The 23,825-nt window shown below is 32.7% G+C and overlaps 2 protein-coding genes across 2 annotated transcripts in view; both read right to left on the bottom strand.

The window, feature by feature from the left end:
- The window catches only part of LOC149420727 (rho guanine nucleotide exchange factor 10-like protein), a 430,013-nt gene extending 427,344 nt beyond the window's left edge, over positions 1–2,669 (bottom strand). Inside the window, exon 1 of the mRNA XM_089636920.1 lies at positions 2,444–2,669. The gene's annotated coding sequence lies outside the window, so the exon portion shown is untranslated. The remainder of the gene's footprint in view (positions 1–2,443) is intronic.
- Positions 2,670–12,636: 9,967 nt separating this feature from the next.
- Positions 12,637–12,930, bottom strand: LOC149420726 (endocuticle structural glycoprotein SgAbd-2-like). Its single transcript, XM_089636926.1, has one exon. The coding sequence runs from the start codon at positions 12,925–12,927 to the stop codon at positions 12,637–12,639; it is 291 nt and encodes a 96-aa protein (XP_089493052.1). The 5' UTR covers positions 12,928–12,930.
- Positions 12,931–23,825: the final 10,895 nt, after the last annotated feature.

The following is a 23,825-nucleotide window of genomic DNA, read 5'->3' as shown; positions in this document are numbered from 1 at the left end:
CATTAATTTTAAACTCGGTATTCCCATTGAAAATATAAATTATAATTACTTGATGAAAAATCTAAATTTATTAAAACTCTCAGATCGAAGAATTATATCCGACTTAATATTTATGTTCAAAATTGTAAATGGTAGTATAGACAGTCCTGATTTAATTAACCTCATTGAATTTCATATACCCACGAGAGCTACTCGTTCTAAAATTTTGTTTAAATGCAACAATATCAGGACTGAGTATTCCAAACACTCGCTTGTACCTAGGTTGCATCAAGTTAGTAATAGATACGCAGATGTGGCAGATCTATTTAACTGCACGCAAGGTAGGTACAAGAGGGCTATGCTATCAAATCTTTTCAATCAATATTAATTTAATCTAATTCTACCTTATTTGCACTATAGAAACTTATGTACTTGTATCTCTTGTTTACTTACTTACTTACTCTCTAATGTCATTTCACAATCAAATGCCACATATATTTGTAATTCTTTTTGAAAATATTTCTACGATTTTAACTGTGACATGTTATCATTGTTTATGGTATATTTATACCGTTGATATTAAATAAATAAATAAATAAAATATTCAACATTCGGGCGAACCCGGTCAGTAACTATTAGCACATTATAAAAGAGTCAGCTTTTACGTTGTTCAATAAAAAACGATATTTTTCGACAAAAAAACATTAAAAAACGGTCGAGCCATCAATAAAAAGAAACGATTAAAATTCAGAAAAAACTGTAAATATGCCTCATCCAATACGCCCAAATTATTTTAAAAATATAAATACATTATTTAAATTTTAAAAATCCCACATTATTTAGAGATAGGATGAGGTGCACCTCTGCATATTTACAAAAAAAACTTATTCAAAAACATCCGAGATGTGTATTCAAAAAGAAACAAATGAATGACACAAACATTCCAATTAAGATTTTAAAACATAAACCCAAAAGCACCAAATGTACCTAACTCACGTAATCATGAGTGAAGTCACTGAACAAAAGCTCAGGTGCACGGCGCACGTTTTACAGTCACGTAGCTACTTATACATATATATCCTATACATCCTCATCCTACATATTATTATAATAAATATTATATATGTGCACCTACAGAAAAGGCCCCTTTATCTTTTATTGTTATGAGCCTCGAAGGATTTGAATGTGGAAGCTTTGGAAGGCGCGTTCGAATTTTAAACTCAGTCTCGTATTTCCGCCAACCCAAGTGGCGTAAGGTAAGCATTAGAAACCCTGAGGGGTGTGCTGATAGTTTGTGACAATTATTTATATAAAAAGACTTTACATGAGAGATTTTTTTTAATTACAAGAAAATACTATTTTCGGCTGTCTGTGCGTTAGTCCCGCGTGAAATCTGGTTCAATGAATTCAAATTTGCTTGGAATGTAAGTGTCACATCATTGGGAAAAATTTAGACAAGCGATGAGTACCTAGAAGTTTCACAGATTTTTGTTAATTTTTTTTGTTTTCGTCAAGTTGTCATTTTGAAAATTGGAACTGATTTTGGAAGAATTTAGACAGTGATTTTTCATGGCTTTGCGCTAGTTACATTATAACTGCAATATAACCTAAGAAATATGTTTAAGTACTGGTGTTCAAACGAAAGATCGGAGCAATTTTCTAAAACAACCGGAACGTCGTTCCGGTTGGCGAAAAACAATCTCCAACACAGACATTTCGAAAAATCAGATGGCTTAATTTAAATCGATAATATTGCAAATACATAGTCCGCGGCGCATTCCTTGTTATGCAATGCAAGTAGGTATTATCAGAAACACGATATTTTATGACGGAGGAAAACAGAATTTAGCCGATTTCATATATACATAAAAAAAATGTTCCGGTTGTTCAGAATTCGACATTACTTTATACGTACCTACATAATGACGTGAATTACAATAAATTACAAATACAGAAAGTGTCGTGTTTTTCCCTCAAAGAAAGTAAACAGGAAGCTGATTGGCACTAAATGAATTAAATTACCCGTTCCATTATATGTAGCGTAATAAATTATTGTTTGTACTCCGTTTGAGAGTTTTTCTGCGTGTACTTGGGAAAAGGTTATCTGTATTTCTTCTACTGCGGTCACTGCTCGATGTATAATAGTCATGTCGTATAACCGATAACCGACTAACTATGTGTAAACTTCTCATGAACCATGTTTAAATTGTAATTTACTTTCATTTATTGTTTTGGAATAAGACCAAAAGGAAATAATTTACGAGTAAACATAGTGCCCACCAAATGAGAATCAGACATATTCATTCACATAACACAATATCAGGCGATTGTTTATAAACTAAGGTGTAAATAATATATGGATGGCTATTATCATTTATCATTATTTCTAGAAAAGTAACCCTTTCACATGTTTAAGTACCTTTTGTCAATATTATGAAATTCATAAAGTTATAGAAGTATTTACCTCGACACTTGATTAGTGAATATAATCCCTTTAGAAAGAAGCAATAAAGTTGAACATCACTAAAATAATCGCATTTCGATTACCAATGTGCCTACTTCACGTAATATTTAGTTTAATAAATCATCCATTTAACAAGAACTATTTAAAGCGAACTGTTTTTTTAATTATTCATTCACTATTCACTACTATAATACAAGTTATTATCCAATAAACAGTCATTACAACAGATTATTACTGTTAGTGATTCATACTTTTTATTTACATTTAGTTCTCAAAACAAACGCGGGTTGGAATAAGAACAAGAACAATAATAAAAGCAACACAATCTTGAGAAATGTTGAACAGACGCGGAGTATTCCAAAAACCGATTCAAGTGATGACGGAGATGGAAAACTAAGGATTTTTACAACTTTTTAGTTTGCCCGAATGCAAAATGACCGGAACGTCAAAAGTTCGCGGTAAACGGCACCACGAGACATGTCATACTCACTCGAACGCGACTCGATATGAACTGGCCGGCTGATGTTGTGCGGCGGCCATCTTGGTTTGTCCCGAACATTCTAATCTTTCGTTCAGTTATGCAACATTTAGCAAAAAAGTCATTGTGAAGTAATTTCATATTCAAAATTCTGTCTGTCTTTTTGCGAAGTGTTTTTGTTTTAGATTAGCGTGTTATTTGTTGTATCCATATATACCATACCCCACAGAGATCGTAGAAAAAATAGCTTCTACTCATAGTGATATAATACTTGGTACAGAACACGAAGTCGGTTTGTTAAAATAATTACATTATTATGTATACATTTCTTATTATTTGATCCAGTTCACAGAATAGAAGGAACATAGTTGTTTTATTCACTAAATATATATATTTACACATTTGACACAATAACTTTATATACCTATTTTAAAACATTATTTGATATTATGATCCTCACTGGGTGCTTCACCAGTGCTGAGGCCCCATTTTACAATTTAATTATATTCAATAAAAAGATAATATGAAGTAATAAGTTGAAATAAAATAAAATACAATAATAAAGGCGGTATTGGAAAAAAAGGCAAACATCATCAGGTACGGTTGTAAATAATGATGTGTATGTTGTGTATTACTTATATAATTTTTATTCTTTTACGTTATAAAATTTTAGTAATTTTGCCTTTTTGTTCTATAGTGCATCTTTTAATTTTGGATCTCAAATGTTCTTGTTGAAAGATTGTTGAATTCTTTTCTAGTCTGGTATTTTTTGGGTCTTTGTTCAAAGCTTGTTTTTATCGTCGGAGTTTTTATGTTTGGTTTTAAAAAGCCTCAATACAAAAATGGCGTGTAAGTTAATACATTGAACAAATGAAAATTTACGTTTTTATTTATATATAATATTTTTATCGATATAGTAAATTACATATTTAAGTACAGAATATATAAATACAGAAGATTATAATTATATTATCATTACCTTCGTTTGTAAATGCTTTAGTATAGTGACGTATATTATAATTAGAGTCGTGCTAGACGTTTTAAAGGAGATGCACTACGTAGTAATGCAAAATCATGAGTTTTTAGTTTGAAAATTTGGTCGCCTAGAAATGTTTCAGATGCTTTAATTAAATAGTGCGAGTAGAATACATCCTGGCCTTTGAAATAATCGAGTAATTTTTAGATAAGTATTTTATAAGCCCAGAAAAAATAATGTATAAGGCCTATGAAAAGTGCTTTAAAGTTCAAAATCTCATACTTACGAACCCATTTTCGGTTATATTTTTATTGTATAATGTGGCAAATTAAGTTATTTATAAAATGATCGAAAAACATTTAAATATTTGTGCCTGAACATCCACAAAATAAAATAAAAGGCACTTTTTGGCCATGCTTTTTTCTTGCATAAATCAAAACAGGTGGATGGTGTTAAGCGGGAATTTAAGCCTTATCGACATCTACCTAATATGTGTTATTGATAGCAGCTCGATTCAAAATATTACACGACGTAGTGCATCGCCTTAAGGATCAATGATGTATTGCATCTCTATGATAAGGATAGGGTGGTGATTTGTGGACTCCATTTACATCTGTTAGTTGGCCCCATCGACAATTAGTTCAACGGAACTTATTTTTAAATTACGTTTTTTCTTAATTTAAACTCAGATTTTTAATTGAAAACAAAACAAGCAAAGTACGTTTTGATTATTACTTAACACCGAGCCCATTGCTTGATAGGGTACTAATAGCGTCTCCCCCATGAATTTTACATCTTACAAACAAGTCAAAACTCAAAAAACTATACATAGGTACACAGAAGAGGCCAATATGGACCTTCTGGAAGCTTCCATATGTGAACTGCGAACGGAAGTAGCGCTCCCCTAACGAATGAATTTTTAGAAAATTACGAACGTCTCAACACTCTATCAACTGTCGTGCAATGCTACAATATAATCTGATAATAAGGTATTCTTATTGACATTTCTATCAACATTAATTTATATATTTCATGCTCTAAGCTTCATGATGTGTAAATATTAATTAAACAATCTTGAAATCAAACCTTCAATAATATAATATTTGCTCGCCTCAGAATTGTAATTAATTTAGTTCATATGACACGGCAAGAATTAATTTGACTCAAAATATGTATTAACGCATTATAATATTGTAAAATAAATCGAGGTTATTAACTCTATTCTGCGTAGGTTCAGCTGGAAATGCAAAATGTAATAAAATCGAGGTCTTATCCCTACAAATCTATGAGTATGGATATTATAGTCATCATATTTCCATGGTTCAAACCATTTGGTAGGATATAACTATAACCTACGTAAAGTTACATTTTAATTATATGGAAAACTGACTACAAATAAATACTTATTTATTGTTATTAAGTTTAATTTGTAGAACTCCATTTTATTTTTTTATTTTTTATATATACAATAATATTATTATTGGGTTTATAAAAACAGTTTATTTTTAAACAAGTTCTGCTGTGTAATTATTATTACGCGTGACAGCTGTTTCGCCCTCTGAAGGCATTATCAAACTGTCTTTCGCCCTCTGAAGGCATTATCAAACAGTTTGATAATGCCTTCAGAGGGCGAAACAGCTGTCACGCGTAATAATAATTACACAGCAGAACTTGTTTAAAAATAAACTGTTTTTATAAACCCAATAATAATATTATTGTATATATAAAAAATAAAAAAATAAATACTTCTTATGATGGAAGACATTCAGAATCGAACAGAACTGTGTGGGAAACTATTAGTTATTTGTTTGATTTTGTTTTGTATTATAGACTGTGCGTCCATTTACAATACACATGTAACATAAACTACTTACTTTTAGATATGTACATTCTTCATGAAAGAAGAAAAAAAATAAAGAAACATAACGTAATATTATAGGGGGTAATGTGTGACATGCCCCTTGGATCCTTCAAGGCTACTGCTAAAAATAGTATTGGAAACGTTATTTCAACGTCGTATCATGTTATGCCGATCCAGTACGTCCGTTCTTACATAGCAGATCATGGTGCCGTCCCTGGCTGTAGTTGTTCGGTAAGAACAACTTATAGCATTCCAGGGGGATGGACTATATATTAAATTATTATTAATGATTTTATGCGAACTAATCTTCGTGATGGATGAATCGCGGGAACTCATGCGTTCTCGTATATTTGTAACTAAGGAACTTTCTTGAATCTGTTTTAATTTCCCAATGTAATTTTGCTGGTTTGAGGCCCAAGCGTATTCAATTTTAGACCTTATAATGCAATTATACATAAATCTTGTCTTTTCGGTTACAGTTCTATCAATGTACAGTGAGAAAATAGAAAGTCTATTCAAGCAGAAAGCCAACAATGCAATTATTTATTATCGGACAAGTACTTAAATTTAATTTAAAAATATGAATAAAAATACGGTTAGAATTTTTCGAATTTATTATGTTCTTACTCTTTCTTACTTAACAAATAGACCCCGAAACGGTGGTACACAAAATATTAGTTTGTTATTTAAATATTCCTAAGAAAATAAGCCATATCGATGAACTGCTTTATTGGATTCAAAATGTGTTGTAATAACTTGGCTCACGCTTTTTGCTGCACGAAAATTTAACAGGAATCAGAATATATTGGGGGGTTTGAATTAATGTACTAAAATATTCTTTGTTCACTTTTTGGCTAAAATTTCTGTTGAATAATATTTCAAGCGATCATTGAAAATATATTACCTTGTCAATGACTTACGATAACCGTGATGAAAATGGACACAAATAATATAGGTTAAAAATCTCAAAGTGTGATCGAGTCACTGAACCACTTTTGAATGGTAATAATCTGACATTTATTATGGCGAAACAAGTGAAACTCTGAAAAAAAAAATACAAGAAAAGGTCAAACCGGGAAAATTAGGTGTTCGTATCAACGCTATAAAACAGATTTCATCAAACAGACTCGTCATAAAGTGTCCCGAAAAAAAAGATGTAGACAAACTATCAAGTATGATAAATAACGAAGTCAGGGAAGCAAATGCAGAAGAAATAAAGAAAAAACAACCTACAATGATCTTCAAGGGAATTTCCAATGACTACAATAAAGAGGACTTCGTTGAGGACATAATCAACCAGAATGAAGGCATAAAAATAATAACTCAAGGTCTAAACAAAAGTACCCTATTTGAAATTAAAAAAATAATAAAAAATAAATTTAATGACAATGTTAGCTACATTGTCGAAACCAACAACAAAGTCAGAAAAGAAATAATAAAAGAAGGAAAAATCAACCTGGGGTATCAGCGAATATACGTGGAAGACACAAATCCTGTCGTACAATGCTATTTTTGCCTTAAATTTGGGCACACATCAAGCAGATGCCTACAAAAGGTAACAAATAAAATGTCGTGTATGCACTGTGCAGGAGACCACTCCTACAAGGACTGTGAAAATAAGGAAACTTCTCCAAAATGTAAAAATTGTGCCACAACAAATGAAAGATTCAATCTAAAAATACCAACAAATCACCTAGCAAATAATAAAGCTTGCCCATATTATCAAAGAATGCTTAAAATAGCTTTGGAAAAAATAGAATTCTGACTATATCATAAAACTAATTTACTAGTTAGATTGTATTATAAAAACTATAATATACCTTCAGTACTTTATATGAAATTCTATATATTAATTCCCAATAATTTACATATCAATTTATTTCCATTTACGAAAAACTCTCATTGTATACTACAAATTATAATATCGTTTAAATTCTTCAAAACTTTAAATGTGTTTAAAGAAAACATTTCACAACCGTTTAAAAACTATATACAATACGATTACCAATATCATAATATTTTTAAAATATATTCCTTCGCTTCACTGAACAAAAATGCATCAAACGCTTATATATTATTTAATCCTTTTGCTAAAACTAGAAATGGATGACTACATTATTCAACATCTGGAAAAAAAAATTTACGTAAAAAATGTAATTTGTGACAACTCTAATGACTATAACACAATACTTCAAACGACTCCAGATTCATTTACCGTAATGCATCTAAACATACGATCTATAAAGAAAAATTTTGATCATTTTCTAGTAAACCTAAATTTATTAAACAAATATCCTGACATAATCATACTGACTGAAGCACATTTAAACACCAACTCAATCATCCCAACTCTCCCCAATTACAACTACTTTCAGAGCTCACATTATATTAACAAAAATAGTGGTATTGTTATACACGAAGACGATATTTAAAGACGTACTCTTTACTGAAACGAATATGACTAATGCAAACTGTATTATTATAAGACTGAGCATTAATAATAAACTACCTATACAAATAATATCAATATACAGGACACACTCTGCTGTTATATCCACTTTTATTGGAGAATTGAATAATATTATTTTAAATAATAAATGTACAAATAATTTTCTAATAGGCGATATTAATATTAACATTGCTGAAAATAATCACACTATTGAAAAGGACAATTATATTAACATGATGACCGCTTTAAATTTTAAACCCTGTATTAATAAATATACTAGAGAATTTAATAATCAAATACCATCATGTATTGATCACATATGGTGTAATTCCAACTACATTGATAATCTTCAAACAATAATATGGAGAAACAACATAACGGACCATCATACATGTATTCTTAACCTTAACATAGAAAAACAAAACATTAATAATAGTAATAAATCTAACATGCCTAAAATATCGATAAATCAACAAATACTTCATGAAAAACTGTCTCACGAAACATGGGAATCTATACTCTGCACAGAAGATGTAAATAATAGTGCTTTAAAATTTCATGACACCTTACAAAAGCATATAAAAGATTCAAGCTGTGAAATACACAAAAAAATATATAAAAAAAATTCAAAAAAATTAAACCATGGATTACCCATGGTCTAGTGGTTTCCATTAGAGAAAAAGAAAAATTATTTAAACTTACAAAAAAAATCCCACTAAATAATTCGATTATTTTACACTTTAAAAAATACAGAAATAAACTAACGGCACTAATTAAAATGACCAAAGAAGAATTCTACAAACAAAAGATGTTAAATTCAGGTAACAGTGGTAAAAAAATTTGGAAAACAATAAATGAAATAATTGATAAAAAAAGAAAGACAAGTGACATTTTAAAGCTGCACATTAACAATAATATGATGCAAGTTTCTGATAACCCAAAACTATGTGCGAATGCTTTCAATAATTTTTTTTCAAATGTCGGAAAAAATCTCGCAAACGAAATAACTAACAACATAGATAATACCACCACATCAGGAATTCCAGTAGCTTCATTAAATAAAACAGTAAAAACATTCGAAACGATAACCGAACAAGAAACTGTTGTTATAATACAAAACCTAAAAACTGAGTCCGCACCAGGTTTTGATGGGATAACCGTTGAAATTCTGAAAAAAAATCTTAACTTTTTGAAAAAACCTATTACACATATCATAAATAATAGTCTTAAAAAAGGAATCTTTCCATCTATTTACAAAAAAACTATTATTTCACCGATTTTTAAATCAGGTGATACTAAAGAAATTAATAACTACCGACCTATATCAGTATTATCAAATATCTCAAAAATTTTTGAAAAGGTAGCAAAAAAACAACTGCTAAAATTTATTGAAACTAATAATATATTGAGTGACCAACAATTTGGATTTCGCGAAAAAATAAGCACACAGGACGCAATCATAGATTTAACAACAAAAATACATCAAGCACTAGACAAAGGCAAAAAATCTCTTGCAATATTCATAGACCTAAAGAAAGCCTTCGACAGCATAAGTCACAAAAAATTACTCTACAAGCTTAACAAAATAGGAATTATAGATAATGCCAAAATGTGGATAGAAAGTTTCCTGAACTCTAGAAGTCAATATGTAAAAATAAATAACACTCTCAGTGAACCGAACACAAGTGACTTTGGAATACCACAAGGCACCATATTGGGCCCTCTTCTATTCATATTATATGTTAATAATATCTTTAAATTACCATTAACAGGAAAACTCATTTCATATGCAGATGATACTGCAATTATATTTCAAGCGAATTCATTGAATGAACTTGAAATAATTGCTAACAATGATATCAATATGTTAAAAGAATGGTTTGATAAAAACTTATTAACATTAAATATTGAAAAAACATATTATATAATTTTTAGTATAAACAAAATAAACCCTTTTATTATATTAAATATTAAAATACATTAAAAAAAATGCATATCAAAAAAATCTACTTGCCAAAATAATGACTGTTTATCCATAGGAAATAAAAATGAAATTAAATATTTAGGTGTAATAATAGATAGTCAACTTAAGTGGAAAACTCACATAAACAATATCATAAATAGATTAAGAAAACTCATTTACATATTTATTAGTCTAAGAAATATACTTAACTTAAAAATTCTTAAAAATATTTACTACGCTCTAGCGCATTCAATAATACAGTATGGTATCGTTGCGTGGGGGGGAGCTTACAAATCATCACTTTTACCGCTGGAAATCACTCAAAGGCTGTTAATAAAAATTTTAATAAAAAAACCATCAGACTACCCATCCTTACAACTTTTCCAAGATTTTCAAGTCCCATCACTAAAAAATACATATACGAAAAATACGCTACTTCAAATCCATAAAGATCTGTATAAGAAGTCACACCATGCCATGGTTCGTGTCGTGAGCAATAGGCAAAATACAATGGGTCGCTTATGGACTCCATTAATGCATACCAGTTTTGCACAACACTATTACACGTACACTGGAGTGGTATGGTTTAATAAATTAACGACTGAGATGAGATTAGAACCGGATTTTAATAAATTTAAAAATAAAATTAACTTCACTACAATAAATAATTTAACGAATTAGAATGACGATGATATCTCACTATATTATTTTATAAATTATTGTATAAAAAAACTAAAATCTCTTCACTTTATATGTTTTTATGATTCTTTTTTTCTTCTATTTACATATGTATGTTAAGTTTTTATTATTTTCCCTTTACACACGAGTTTTAGACTCTTGTAAAGGTAAACATGTTAATTTTTATTGAAATATGCTCTTACTATGTAAATTTAAACATTATACTGTATTTTATAAAATAAATAAAAATATTAAAAAAAAAAAATAAAAAAAAAAATGATGCTTCGAGTGCTCAACGCAAACTATGTTGACTGGTAATAATGTACGACGTTAGCAGTAGCACATGACATGGCACACGCACGCACATACAGCTGAAGACATCAAGCTGCTTTGTCAGGTTCGCGTGTCGTAGGACGACTAAGGGCCAGTTGTTAACATAATTCGATCAATTCATCAAATTTAAAAATTAATTTTCAAGTTATATGAAAGTTCTATTCGAGTTCTGTTATCATTTCAGTTCTGTGAAGCTACTGGCGAATAATGATATAATAACATAACTTGAATTTAATCTGTACAAAACTTGAACATTAACTTAGAAATTTGATAACTATTCAAATTCTGTAAAACAACTGGCCCTAACTAAATTACTGTAACAATTTACAGCATTTCTCCGCAGGGAGGATGGATTGCCACCTAATCCTACCCTGGCACACATCCTTTGTTCATCAAAACTTGCATGTAATAATCTGTTTTCCTACACTACTCAATTTTTATTCAAACCACTTGGGGTGTGAACCTCGGAACCATTTATTTTCCAATAAATGGTTTCGAGGGCGACGGTACCCAAATCCGTATCCTAGTCACATGACATTCGTTGATCCCTCCGCCCGCTCTATGTGTACAAACCATCTGAAAGTTTTTGGATCACATGTGTAATATGGTGCATGATTTTACTCCATTCGTTCTTTGAGAGAGGAATTTATCGAATTCATTCGCCATTGTCATGTTTTTGTTTGGCATTAGATCTGAGAACTCCATCGTGGACTGCTTCCCTCGATTCCATTGTATTATTTTTACTGCCGACTATATACCGGAATCATTTGCTTCTTAATCGCGCCAGACGGATATGTGGCAGTTTGTATGCAAAGCCGACTAGCCAGTTGCTCACCGCCCTTAATATTTGCACTTGTATGAAGGTCATCTTCGTCAACATGCCGACAGAAATTTAAAAACAAAATTAAAATTCAGACGTTAGGTCAAAGTTTTCTATTTGAAAATCAAGCCAAAGTATAATACAATACAGAGTTGCTCCTTGCAAGCTTCTTATGAAAATGATTATGTATTTTTATCATGACGTTCGATTTGAATTCGAGAGAGCATTGAGAGAGCATAACGTAACGAACCTACCATAACAATGGAAATGTTCTTTTATTACAATAAAATATTAATGTATTATGTACTCTACGGTATGTTAAGGAATAACAAGCAAATCTTAATGTAACCACAGAATTGATAAGAATTGTACACGACCCCAGGATTTCTTATGAATGTTTTCATAAAACACAAGAAGAGAATATATCTAGCACGTTACCATATTGTACCAAATTTATTGAAGAAATATTTAGGTTTTCCACAAATTGGGAATGCCATAGTCCCACTGGCTCGGGATAATCAGGGCTCAGAACTCTTCAAGAAAATTAAAAAGAGGTCGGTTGTTTGTATCGTGTTATGTTGTATTATGTTGATTCTATAATGTATTATATTACAGGCAGGTCAGGGTTGGTTGAATTAGGCGACGACAGAGACGGGCAGATGCTCCCCCTCGGCCCTGTATCCCTTCTCATCAGCCACGTACTTGGTCCTGTAGACCTTGCCGTCGTCAGCGATGAAGGAGTACTCGCCCTCCTTGACCAGCACGTAGTCCTTGCCGTCGGCGGTGGGCTTGAGGGCGCCGCTCTCGGAGACCACGGTCCCGTCGGCGCTGCGGTATCGGAGCGCGAACTGGCCGCGCTCGTCGGTCACCTCGGTGCGCTCCAGCACGGGGATGAACTTGCGAAGGGGGGCCTCGGGAGCGGCCATGGCTGCCACGATCATCAGGCTTACGATCACGAGCTGCAAAACAAATGTAACACAATAAGTTACGTCATTTTCTTGTACAACATATGAATATTTATTGTGCGCCATACCGATGTCCTTGATGTAATGGAGAAGCACCACAGTTTTGAAGGAACAGATAGATTGCTCAAATTGCAAATAACCCTATTTCTCATGTGTTTTCCTTCAATGCGTAATATGATTTCACGATGATTAACATTTTTTTATAAGCATTTATGTACAACACATTGCTCTATTAGTTTCAGAAGTGCCCTTCCTTCACCAGGAGAATATAAAGGAAAGGTTGTTTCGCAGAATTTTTACGAATTGTTCAAATTATGTGAAACAACCTGTCCCAAGACATTAAAACTTTCTTCATCAGAAGAACATTAAAATATTAAAGAAGTTCAAACATAAATATTAAAAATTATCCCGATGAAGGATGGGCAACTGAAGCTGGCGGAGCAATATGTTATAACAGAGTGGCCTTAAAACAAATCTTTTATACGTATGCAAGCCACAAAATAAATGTTTTTTGGAAAACAAAAAAATCAGTTTATAAAATGGGTACAAAAAATAAAGGATATACTTACAAATTTCATTTTGATTTGTTTGGTTGGTCGATTCACACACAAGTGACTGATGCCAAAATATCGATGACACTTGTTATTTATAGTTTGTAGAAAGAAAAGCAATTAGCAAATTGTTCCGACTTGATTTATTTAGTCACCTGTGAGTACCTGCTAATGGCCGCCCCGAGCGGGACGAGAATTACCTGCGTATGGGAGGAAAGTAATTGCAGTAATGCAATCAACTTGTTATTACATTTACACAATACATTATCATCCAAGGTCACTGTTTAGCTACAGATAATAAAAACTAGAATGCCATCCACGTAGATTTAAATGGAAACCAATGTCGCCACTAACTTGGATACCTTTTGATTTTAGCCATAGAGAAAAGAAGAACGTACACAAGAACAATTTGTTGACGTGTTTCGTGATCCAAATATTTGCCTAATCGAGACGTAAATTTCCGATACTAAACTATGTGTACGAAATTCTTAGTTAGTGACCAGAAAACCATCGTATTTTTCATCTCTTTCCCTTAACTTCCTTAAGCCTAAGATTGACTGCCTTCATTGTCGAGGAGTACGGATCTCGACTACTAATCCGGAGGTACCGGGTTCAAATCCCAGCATGTGCTAGTTAATTATATTACTTTAATTTTTGTAGTTTCACAATTAATTCATTAAAAATAATATATTTAAATATTTATTCACGCCTCGAAGGCTTTTACATTGTAATAAGTAAGTTGTTAAAAAATACAATAATAATTGTATGGTAAATAACATAATAAAGTGTACGAACGATGTAAGCAGGTACAATACAATTGTAATAAAGAGTTCTGCTGTAAAAAGGAGACAAGATCCATAATTGTATATAATAACAAGAGTACAAAACAAGTACGGTTCATTGAAAGCATTTACAGAGCGATGTGTAGTAACGTTGTTGATTATTATAAAAATAAACAAAAATAGTTTGTTTTAAAGTATGTTATAGTATATTTGCTGCACGTTCCAGAGTGGAAGATATTCTCAGTATCGCCCTGTTGAAAGACCATCATTCACAATTGAAACGTTGCTTGAAATGGTTTTAGCCTTGTTTGGTGATCAGATCTGAATAGCCAGTTGTTTCCTCACTTTTCTCTTTCCCATCTCCTTCCCCTCCCTACTACCTGCAATCTCACAACACGCACTAAATTGGGGATGCCTTATTCTCACTGTGTTTAGACCATTGGGAGAAGTTAGGACTCTTGTGCGGTATTCATATAAAACCATTCTAAAATTCTTCATTATTATATCTGTATTCTGTATAATTCAACTTGCATTAGGTCTGTAAAAGCCCTACGGGCATTCAATAATTATAAATAAATGGGTATGCCACAGTTCCATTGATTTTAAATAGTTGGAACCTTGCATCACATTAACAAAATTCTCTTTAGCGATGCTGAGTCTCACTTCAACTGAAAACATAGTGAACTGGAAAGTTCCGTGAAGCGGAACAAAATGTTCAAATGCAGTATAATATGTTCATATTCATCACGTATTTCTATCCTGTTCAACGCTGTTCAACTTACACTACTACGAATTTTGTAGTGTGTGTACTGTGAACTAGAGATATGAATTTTAATTACATCTCATCCTCGCGGGTCTCAAGACAGTAATACCCACGGTAAGGTAGAATCATTCATTCATTCCATTACGACACTTGAACAAGATGAATGTACAAAGCAAACACCACTTTTCCTTGCATTTAGCAAATGCCACACCTTACCGCACCCTTTGTACCTATTAACAACCGCAAGGGTAGGCAGATAGGTTGCACAGCCGAACTCGGTCTTGGAGCATATTCCTTTGCTTCATTAGTCATCTTCATCTTTGCTAGTCCAAATAAGCAGGACCATTTTAAAATCGACAAAAATAATCTTATACAATAACCGAAAGGGAACGTACAAACAAATTTACAGACAAAACGAAGGACTGTGGGTTATTCATATAAATAAGGACTTCGCTCCTTGACTTCTCAGTCATTCAGGGTAGGTTACATTTTTACAGGGTACAATTTAATACAACGTAGGTAATATTATGCCGGGGAAAGTTGATGGAAGACAATGTGTAGAGTAATTCAGAAGAAGACTATTTATGAATGCTTGTATTTAAAAAAAATATGTATTAAAATATATTTTTGGTTCAACTGAGGATAAAACCTTTCTCCACAGGGACTGGTTCTTGTGAACTTTTAAAAATTTTTGTTTTGTTAGACTGAGGATTGAACCATTCTCCCCAGGGACAGAAGTCAACCGCGCTAACAACTGAGCCAAATACGTAAGTGGTACTTATAATTTATATCATAGTTTAGATTTAATCCGGACGTCAAGTTGAATATTATGCGGAATGCCGTTGTTATGATTCTTTGTTATAGTCGCATCTAATAATTTGAATTGGGTATTCAAAAGATTTTTAAACTGGTTGAATGTCAAAGAAAGAAGAGAGATAAGTAATATTCTTAATATCTAAAATTATATATTTTCTTTTTTCTACTCTGTTTTTAAATTCTGATTTTCCTCTTATTTTATTATTATTATTTTTACTATAATATATATATTTCCTTTTTTTTTACCACTTATTTGTTTTTATGTAATTAGAAATTGTTAGTTACCAGCCTCAGAACAGACTTTGTCTAGTGAGGAGGGTAAGGAGAAAAATCATGTATGTACATAACTAATAATAAATAAACGCCCGGGTTGCCGGCACTGAAATTGAGTATATTATGTTAGAGTATATTTGAACAATGCAACAACCGACATCGTTATAACTTTATCTAAATTTCTTTGAAATTTATCTCCGTGAGTATTAAAACAAAACGCACGTTGGCTGTCAAATAACTCTGCCGAGGAATAAAGTTACAAAGGTTGTAGTTGTCTCTTTACTCTTTTTAATCTCTATTCATAAAAATAAATCGTCCCCTTTGACGGGACGTGACTAAATTAGTAAATGAACGGTTGAGTTTAACCTACACCGAGACAGATACTATCTGAGAATCTAAATAGTTCCTATTGGAGTTTACCCACATCACTGGACCTGTTGGTACCTGTATTGTGTTGTGTTGTGTGTGTTGTATTCACGGCGCATGAAGACATAACCCAGAGGAGAGGATTACACGGATAGTTTTATAAGCTAGATTTTGTTTGATGCTCGAAACTTTGGGCTTCTGTCGAAAACGGTCCGATTTTCTCTGAATAAGATGTAATAATGCTCAATGCTGACAAACATAATCAGAACTTTTAAACGAGCTTGTATCGTAGCTCAATTTTGTAATTTTTCACACCTAGGTGAGCAGCGGTCGTAAGGTCTTAAAAATAAATGTATCAAATAAAGGAAAAAGTATGTCAGACAAAAAATCTAGGAACATAATGTCGACCTACATAGTGTAATTATAAATCTACAAACATAATGTCGACCTACATAGTGTAATTATAAATCTAAAAACATAATGTCGATCTACATAGTGTAATTATAAATCTACAAACATAATGTCGACCTACATAGTGTAATTATAAATCTAAAAACAAAATGTCGACCTACATAGTGTAATTATAAATCTACAAACATAATGTCGACCACCATAACGTACTTATAAAGCTACGAACACAATATATATAATATCAAACACTATAAAATCCGATTAAATCCAATCATTTTATCCATTTTTATTTATAGTCATAAACCTAAGAACGCAATGTCGACCACCATAAAATAGTTATAAACCTACGAACATAATGTCGACCACATAGTTATAAACCATAAATATGAAATTGGACTAGTTGTCAAATGTAAATATCATCCAATCAAATTATTAAAATGAAGTTTCAAAAAATTGTTTACTTCAGATTTTCGAAAGAAAATTCAATTTATGGTATATTAAGTAACATTATGAAATCTTATCAAATAAAACTGGCCTAGTGATACTGCCTTACTTCGTGACATCGGCCATACGAACTTCGAAATGAATATCATTAGTAATCGTTCCCAGTTCCCAGACGGATTCTTTCCTCTGTAATCCTGGAGAGGAGGCCCTGCCCGGCCAGATTATACCTAGTGGCTGGTCTCAGCTCGCAGGACTTCACGACAGTCTCCTGGCGACCAACGAACCAATAACCAATGGCAGGATACTGCGCTCGTGTACCCCGGAGGCAGCGATCCGAGATCTTTGGCAAATTGCAAAGTCAAACCTCGGACGCGGATCCGTGTAATTTAATTCCAGCCTCGCAATGTGCCCGTCTGAACGTCTAATTCAGCGAAGACTACGGCAGGAAGCTACACCGCTGTACAAACAAAAGTTTGCATGTTAAATTCTATATTATCTTGGTTTAGTCTCATGGAATGGAGTTTAAGCTTCTTAAAGTGAAATTGTCTTGTTGGTACTGAAAATCGAATCAACTTACGTAGGTCAGTTAGACATATTTAGGTTAGAATAATAAGATATAATGCGAATAAAAAGAAGCGTACACAGTCTATACCTACATCATTTTGGTTTTTATTTTATTAAATTAGAAATATATTTTTCGGGACGTGAGGTCTACTGTTCACAAAACTACTATTTATTAATAGTAACCTAGCGGTAGATGTAACAATATCCGCAATGATTAGGATCGGAATTTTAAACAATACTTTAAATTCTTTCAAAATACTGAATTCTCTACAGTACAGCGCATTCGTCACACTAGATCAAATTACAATGACTTAAAAAATATTCCTTGTCATAAAACCACTTTCGGACAAAGAAACTACATTTATTTTGTGACAAACTCCACAACATCCTTCCCCCAGATATAAGCGAATAGAAAAGTTTAATGATTACAAATCAAGAATAAAAATCTGGCTGAAAGAGGTCAATGAAAAAACACAACAATTTAAAAACCACATAGAAAACAAATAAAATAGAACTGAATAACTTTAGTGCACCTCAGCATAGGTCACCCTCATAGACATATGAATATTTCATGTCTATGGTCACCCTAGTGAGGAGGACTAAGAGATACAATTTATTGTACATATATTTACTATCGTATTTTGCTAGTGGCTATAATAAAAATAATACACAAACGCATTACGTGGAAAACTAAACAACAAAATAATCAGTTCGTAAAAACTTTTGCTCCGTTCAAATTGATAAGTTGGTTTTTATAATCAAACAGAAAAGTTCACAGAAAAAGCGTTTATATAAGTAAACTTTAGCTATGGATGGCCTACGCATGTTCAAAGCCAGATTACAATATTGTATTGCTTGGATTGTTGACAGATCATTTCACACTAAATAATTTCCGGCAGTCCTGTGCTGATGGTGACAGAATTCAACGGAGTCACTTCTTGGGAATCCAAGTAAGGATGGAATTATAGGAATTGATTTACACTTATTAATGAAAATAAAAATTTATAAAAGCTTGGTGATCAGAAAATAATACAAATAAAAGTACCGTAAACGAAAAAGGTAAAAACGATAATGTGCCTCAACTTCCGCATAAAAATGATTGATTGACCGGTAGCTACCGTCATTAAACTCACCAAAAAGTAGAAATTGGATAAGCCGCCCCGAACACGTTGAGTTTATTTAAACAGTACAAATAATGTCTAGTCTGAATTGAAATTAACTAGATTAATGAAATTAAAATTGATAAACGTCGAAATGTGCAAACAATTGAAAATGCACAGCACGCAATAATTAATTCATTTAATTATTGCATAAATAAATTATTTTTCTGCCGCAAACGACTGCACAAATCGGATACGACTGGACAGAAAATAAACATGGACACATGTTTGTGTTGGCAAACAGTATTTGGTACACATGTTCCTGTGATAAAAAAGTTCGAAGCATTAAGATTTCTCTTTACTATTTCGTCAGCAGTTCGGAATTTTGCAATAGAATATGAAAAAAGAGACAGTAGGAATGAAATATTAATTTATGGAATATAAAATCCATGGAGCTAGGATTCCATATCCATACTTTTTGATAAAAATCACACGACATAGACATAGACTCTAATAACGGGGGTTTGGTCGGCGCTCAAATTTTTATTATTTCAGATGAACGTATTACATACTAGATTCTCAAATGTTTATAGAGGGATTCCCAAGGATCTAAGTGATATATTTAAAATTAATAAAAACACGACCGTACTATTAAAATATTTTATGTAAAACGGTTTGATAATTTAATAAAACTATCCAATTAGCGGTAAGCAACAGATTCTATTTTTCTAGAAGATGAATTAGTAAATTCCAAAGAAAAACTTTTGAGGTTTTAGTAATATGTTATCCCTAAAATATCAAAAAATAATTAAAATAGACCGCACAGAAAAATCAATTTTCTAGGCCTACTAGGGCAATGTCGACCGTAGGTCCGTCCATCACACCGGGCTTCGCGCCAAATATTGTTTTTATATGACTTCATCACTTATGTAGTTACGAAGATTCCCAATTTATTTTAGAGATTTGATTTCTGAGCCACGCGTCGCATATTTTTGTGCTTCACTTACGTCGTTAAGATTCAGGCTTTATTTTAGGGCATTTTCTCCTCTTAATAAATAAGCCTAATAAACCATGAAGGAGAGAATTCAACAATTAATAATAAATCACGCAATGAAGCCCATTCCTTGGATCCATATCATCGGCATGTTAAACTAATCTACCAACCTATCTTCCGTAATTTCCTTACTTTAAGAGTTCCTATATATTTCCGTAATCCAGGATGTCCACCGTTCTCTGTTCATCGTTCTTAAGCGGTTCAGTTGAGAGTCGCAGTTCTATGAAAGGTTGATAGTACTCGTGTATTAATTGATTTTTTTATTATTTTTGCCGGTAACCCGGTCGTTTATTGACATCAATGGTTATTTACAAATTATGTGCGCTACCCGACTCACTAGACAATATCTGTTCTGAGCCGGATAGCAGTATCATTACATATATTTTGTAAACAAATCAGGGCTTAATAAAAATACAAAAGAATACATAAAATGATCTAGACATAAAATATTACATGCATATATAAAAATATGGTCAATACGCTCAATTGCTTAACAAAAATGATGTACCAATAATAAATACAATGCAAGAAGGAAAGAAAAAAAATGCATCAAAGAAAAAAGAGAGAGAGAAAAAGAGTATTCAATATATATGGGAGACACATTAGAAACCATTTTCGGTGTAAAAATTACATTTAATCAAAAATTATGTTTATTTACACGGACGGTTTGCAAGTAACTTGTTAATGCAATTTCTATTTTTGTTCATTAACCATGTATTAAAGTTTTTACATGTATATTTTCTGTTGGTTTGAGTTATATGTTGTTTCTTTTAAGGAAATGTTGAATACGGAAGGAGCGAGGTAAAATTCATGTTTTTTTAGCAAGAGTGGATTTAATTTTTGGCACTTGTGGATGATTGTTAGATTTAGCTGTAGTGTTATGGGAGTGAGATATGTGGGAAGGTGACTATTTTTTGCAATTTATATGGATAATTTTTTTAATGAATAGCTTCCTGATGTCAAGTATTTTATTTTTAATTAAAAGTTTTTCAGTGGGATGAAGATATGGTTTTTGAACATAGTTCTAGTAAGTGATTTATGAGCTGTGTTGTGATTTATGTACTCCACCCCGTGCTGACATACCATAAATTAAAATGCTTTGACAAAGGGAAAAGTATACATTTTTCAGTAGTTTAAGTGACTTAATGTTTCTAATCGTTTTAAAAATGTATATTTGTTTCCGGATTCTCATTACAAGCGAATTTATGTGAAGTTCCCATTTTAGTTTGCAATCCACTATTAAACCACGATACTTTATACTATCCGAATGCTCAACTTTTTCACAGTCGCAGTTATTGGTTTGTGATGTAGTACATGGATACAGATGTAAGAGCGGAACGGTTTTTGGTTGCCCAGTATTGGTTTTACTGAATGTTAAAAATTTGGTTTTCGAGGTGTTTAGGGTAAGAAGATTTTTGTCGAGCCATTTTTCTAAGCCTTTTCCTAAGATTGCTCCCTTAGAAAGAAGTACAGTATCATCTGCTAATTAAATTAGAATGAGGTCTCTGTTGGAACCGGAGATCTATCGGAGAAAATTTAGATTTCCTATAATCTCGCCTAGATTTTCTTTTTCGACTGCTTTTGAAAGCAACATTATGTACATAATTATAAAAAAATAAAAGCACGATTCTATAACAGGTATAATTGTTTGTTATGCACACATTTATCTTCCGTTCGAAAAGCAAAAGTAATGAACTAGTGTAGACTCTGAAAGTGCGAGTACCCATTAGAAACGTTATTGTTGAATAACTAGCTAACGATGTAGGTTTTTTCTAACTTATACATATTATAATTGTAAGCGCAATACAACATCTGGTTGAGTGGAGCGATGTGAGGATTTACGGATATAATGGCTCAACGCTGACTAAACGGTATTGGACGGAGGCAAGTTGGACAAGTCACAAGTCTCGAGAAGTCACAATGTAATTGAATGGATTACACTGACGGCGACAGGCAATTGGGAGATAACCACTACTTACTTTGTCGCCCTAAGACACAAGACCTACTACTGCAGAATATATGAAAAAATCGTATTGATATACGAGTATGGAATTACTAAGTTTCTTCGTTTTCACATGAAGCCTTCTTATCATTACGACGATTTTCACACTACAGGTTCCAGCCAGGAAGCTCCGATAGGAATTGCACTCATGCCCGAAGGAACTCTTACGTTACAAGTACGTTTTTCATCAGTCTTCTTATTTGTAGTATATGCGAGTTTGAAAGAATGAGATAGGAGATGTAAGAATGAGAACGCGAATGTGGGTGCGCAAGTTTTTAATAAAAGGCGCCATTGCTAATTTGGGGTTACGAATGACCAGTCGGGTGTGTCCAAAGTGTTCAGTTACAAATACAAGTGATGAATCGGAGATGGAATTTCTAATTACTTCCCCTGATATATCATGGATTCCATATTGGCCAAGTTTGGTATAATGGTTTAATTAATATGTTAAGGCCTAAAATAACGGGCTAACTAAATTTTGCAATTTTCGGTGATGATAAAGGACATCCATTTGGGCGGTCCGTTTGATAGATTCCCCAATCTTAACAAACGGACTCCAATCTTTAGAGCACAGGCGTCAGGTAGGTATGCTGTCCTTGTTCTATCGGTATTACAATGGAAGATGCTCTGAGGAAATAGCGTCATTGATCCCTTCGGCACCGGTGCGTAGTCGGGATACACGCCAAACGCGCGCCTAACATTTGTACACGGTTGACATTTGTCACATGAGAACGGGTCGCTTCTACGATTCGTTCTTAGGTTCAACAGCTCTGCTGTGGAACGAACTGCCGGCCTCTGTGTTTCCTCCCTCCTACAACTTGGGACTCTTCAAGACCCATGTTCACTCCTTCCTCTCCACAAAAAGACCCTCCACACAGCATCCCCAAAGATGACATAGGCCCTGAGGGAAATTATTTTCTTCAGGGCCTCCTGTTTGGAGTTAATATAAAAAAAAATCCAAATTAGTTGAATGCTAAATTATTGGTCACCAAAATTTTGAGAATGTTCCTCTTCTTGAGGGTGTACCCTTATTTGTGTACCTTTATTATCGAGAGTGGATCTCAGGTATGGGGGCCAGAGGACACTGTCTATGTACTAATGGTCGAGAAAATTCAAAAGAAATTTTTACGATACCTCTATATGAGAGAGTTTGGTTTTTACCCATGGCTGTTTCCAACAGCATTTATCTCGGGAATGCTGAATATCTGCAGCCTTAGTTCCAGACGGGACGTCGCATTATTGATGATGGCTTACAAGCTTCTGAATGGTTTAGTATCAATTCCAGACATTCTGTCAAAAATAGGACTTTATGTCCCGGATAATTTCACGAGAGGCCGCCAACACAGGCTTTTAATTCTTCCCAGGTCCAGAACTAACTTACCAATGGTGATGCCCCTGGGAAGACTCACTAGGTTAATTAACTCCCTTCCAGCTAACTTGGATATTTTCCATATGTCCTACAACGACTTTAAGCGCGAAATATTGTATTTGTTTTAACTGTATACTTATGTATAATTTTTTTTCCATATTTTGTTTACCGCTTTTGCATATGTTTTAACTGTATACTTATGTATAAAATTTTCTTCAATAATTTGTTTACCGCTTTTGCAATGTATTGGTTTTTGTACTGTTTTTGCAAATAAATAAAATAAATAAATAAATAAATAAATAAATAAATAAATAAATTTCTAAAACTAGTGCACGTGTCGATGCTTGGATTAGTATCAAGGCTT

Source organism: Hesperophylax consimilis, chromosome 10 (genome assembly GCF_061612785.1).
Source record: "Hesperophylax consimilis isolate HC1 chromosome 10, BYU_Hcon_1.0, whole genome shotgun sequence".
NCBI classification, from domain to species: Eukaryota; Metazoa; Arthropoda; class Insecta; order Trichoptera; family Limnephilidae; genus Hesperophylax; species Hesperophylax consimilis.
The sequence above is the reverse complement of the archived record's forward strand: the minus strand, read 5'-3'. Positions and strand labels throughout refer to the sequence as shown.

Coding starts and splice junctions, on each gene's coding strand:
- LOC149420726 (XM_089636926.1), bottom strand. CDS start 12,927: ATGGCCGCTCCCGAGGCCCCCCTTCGCAAGTTCATCCCCGTGCTGGAG.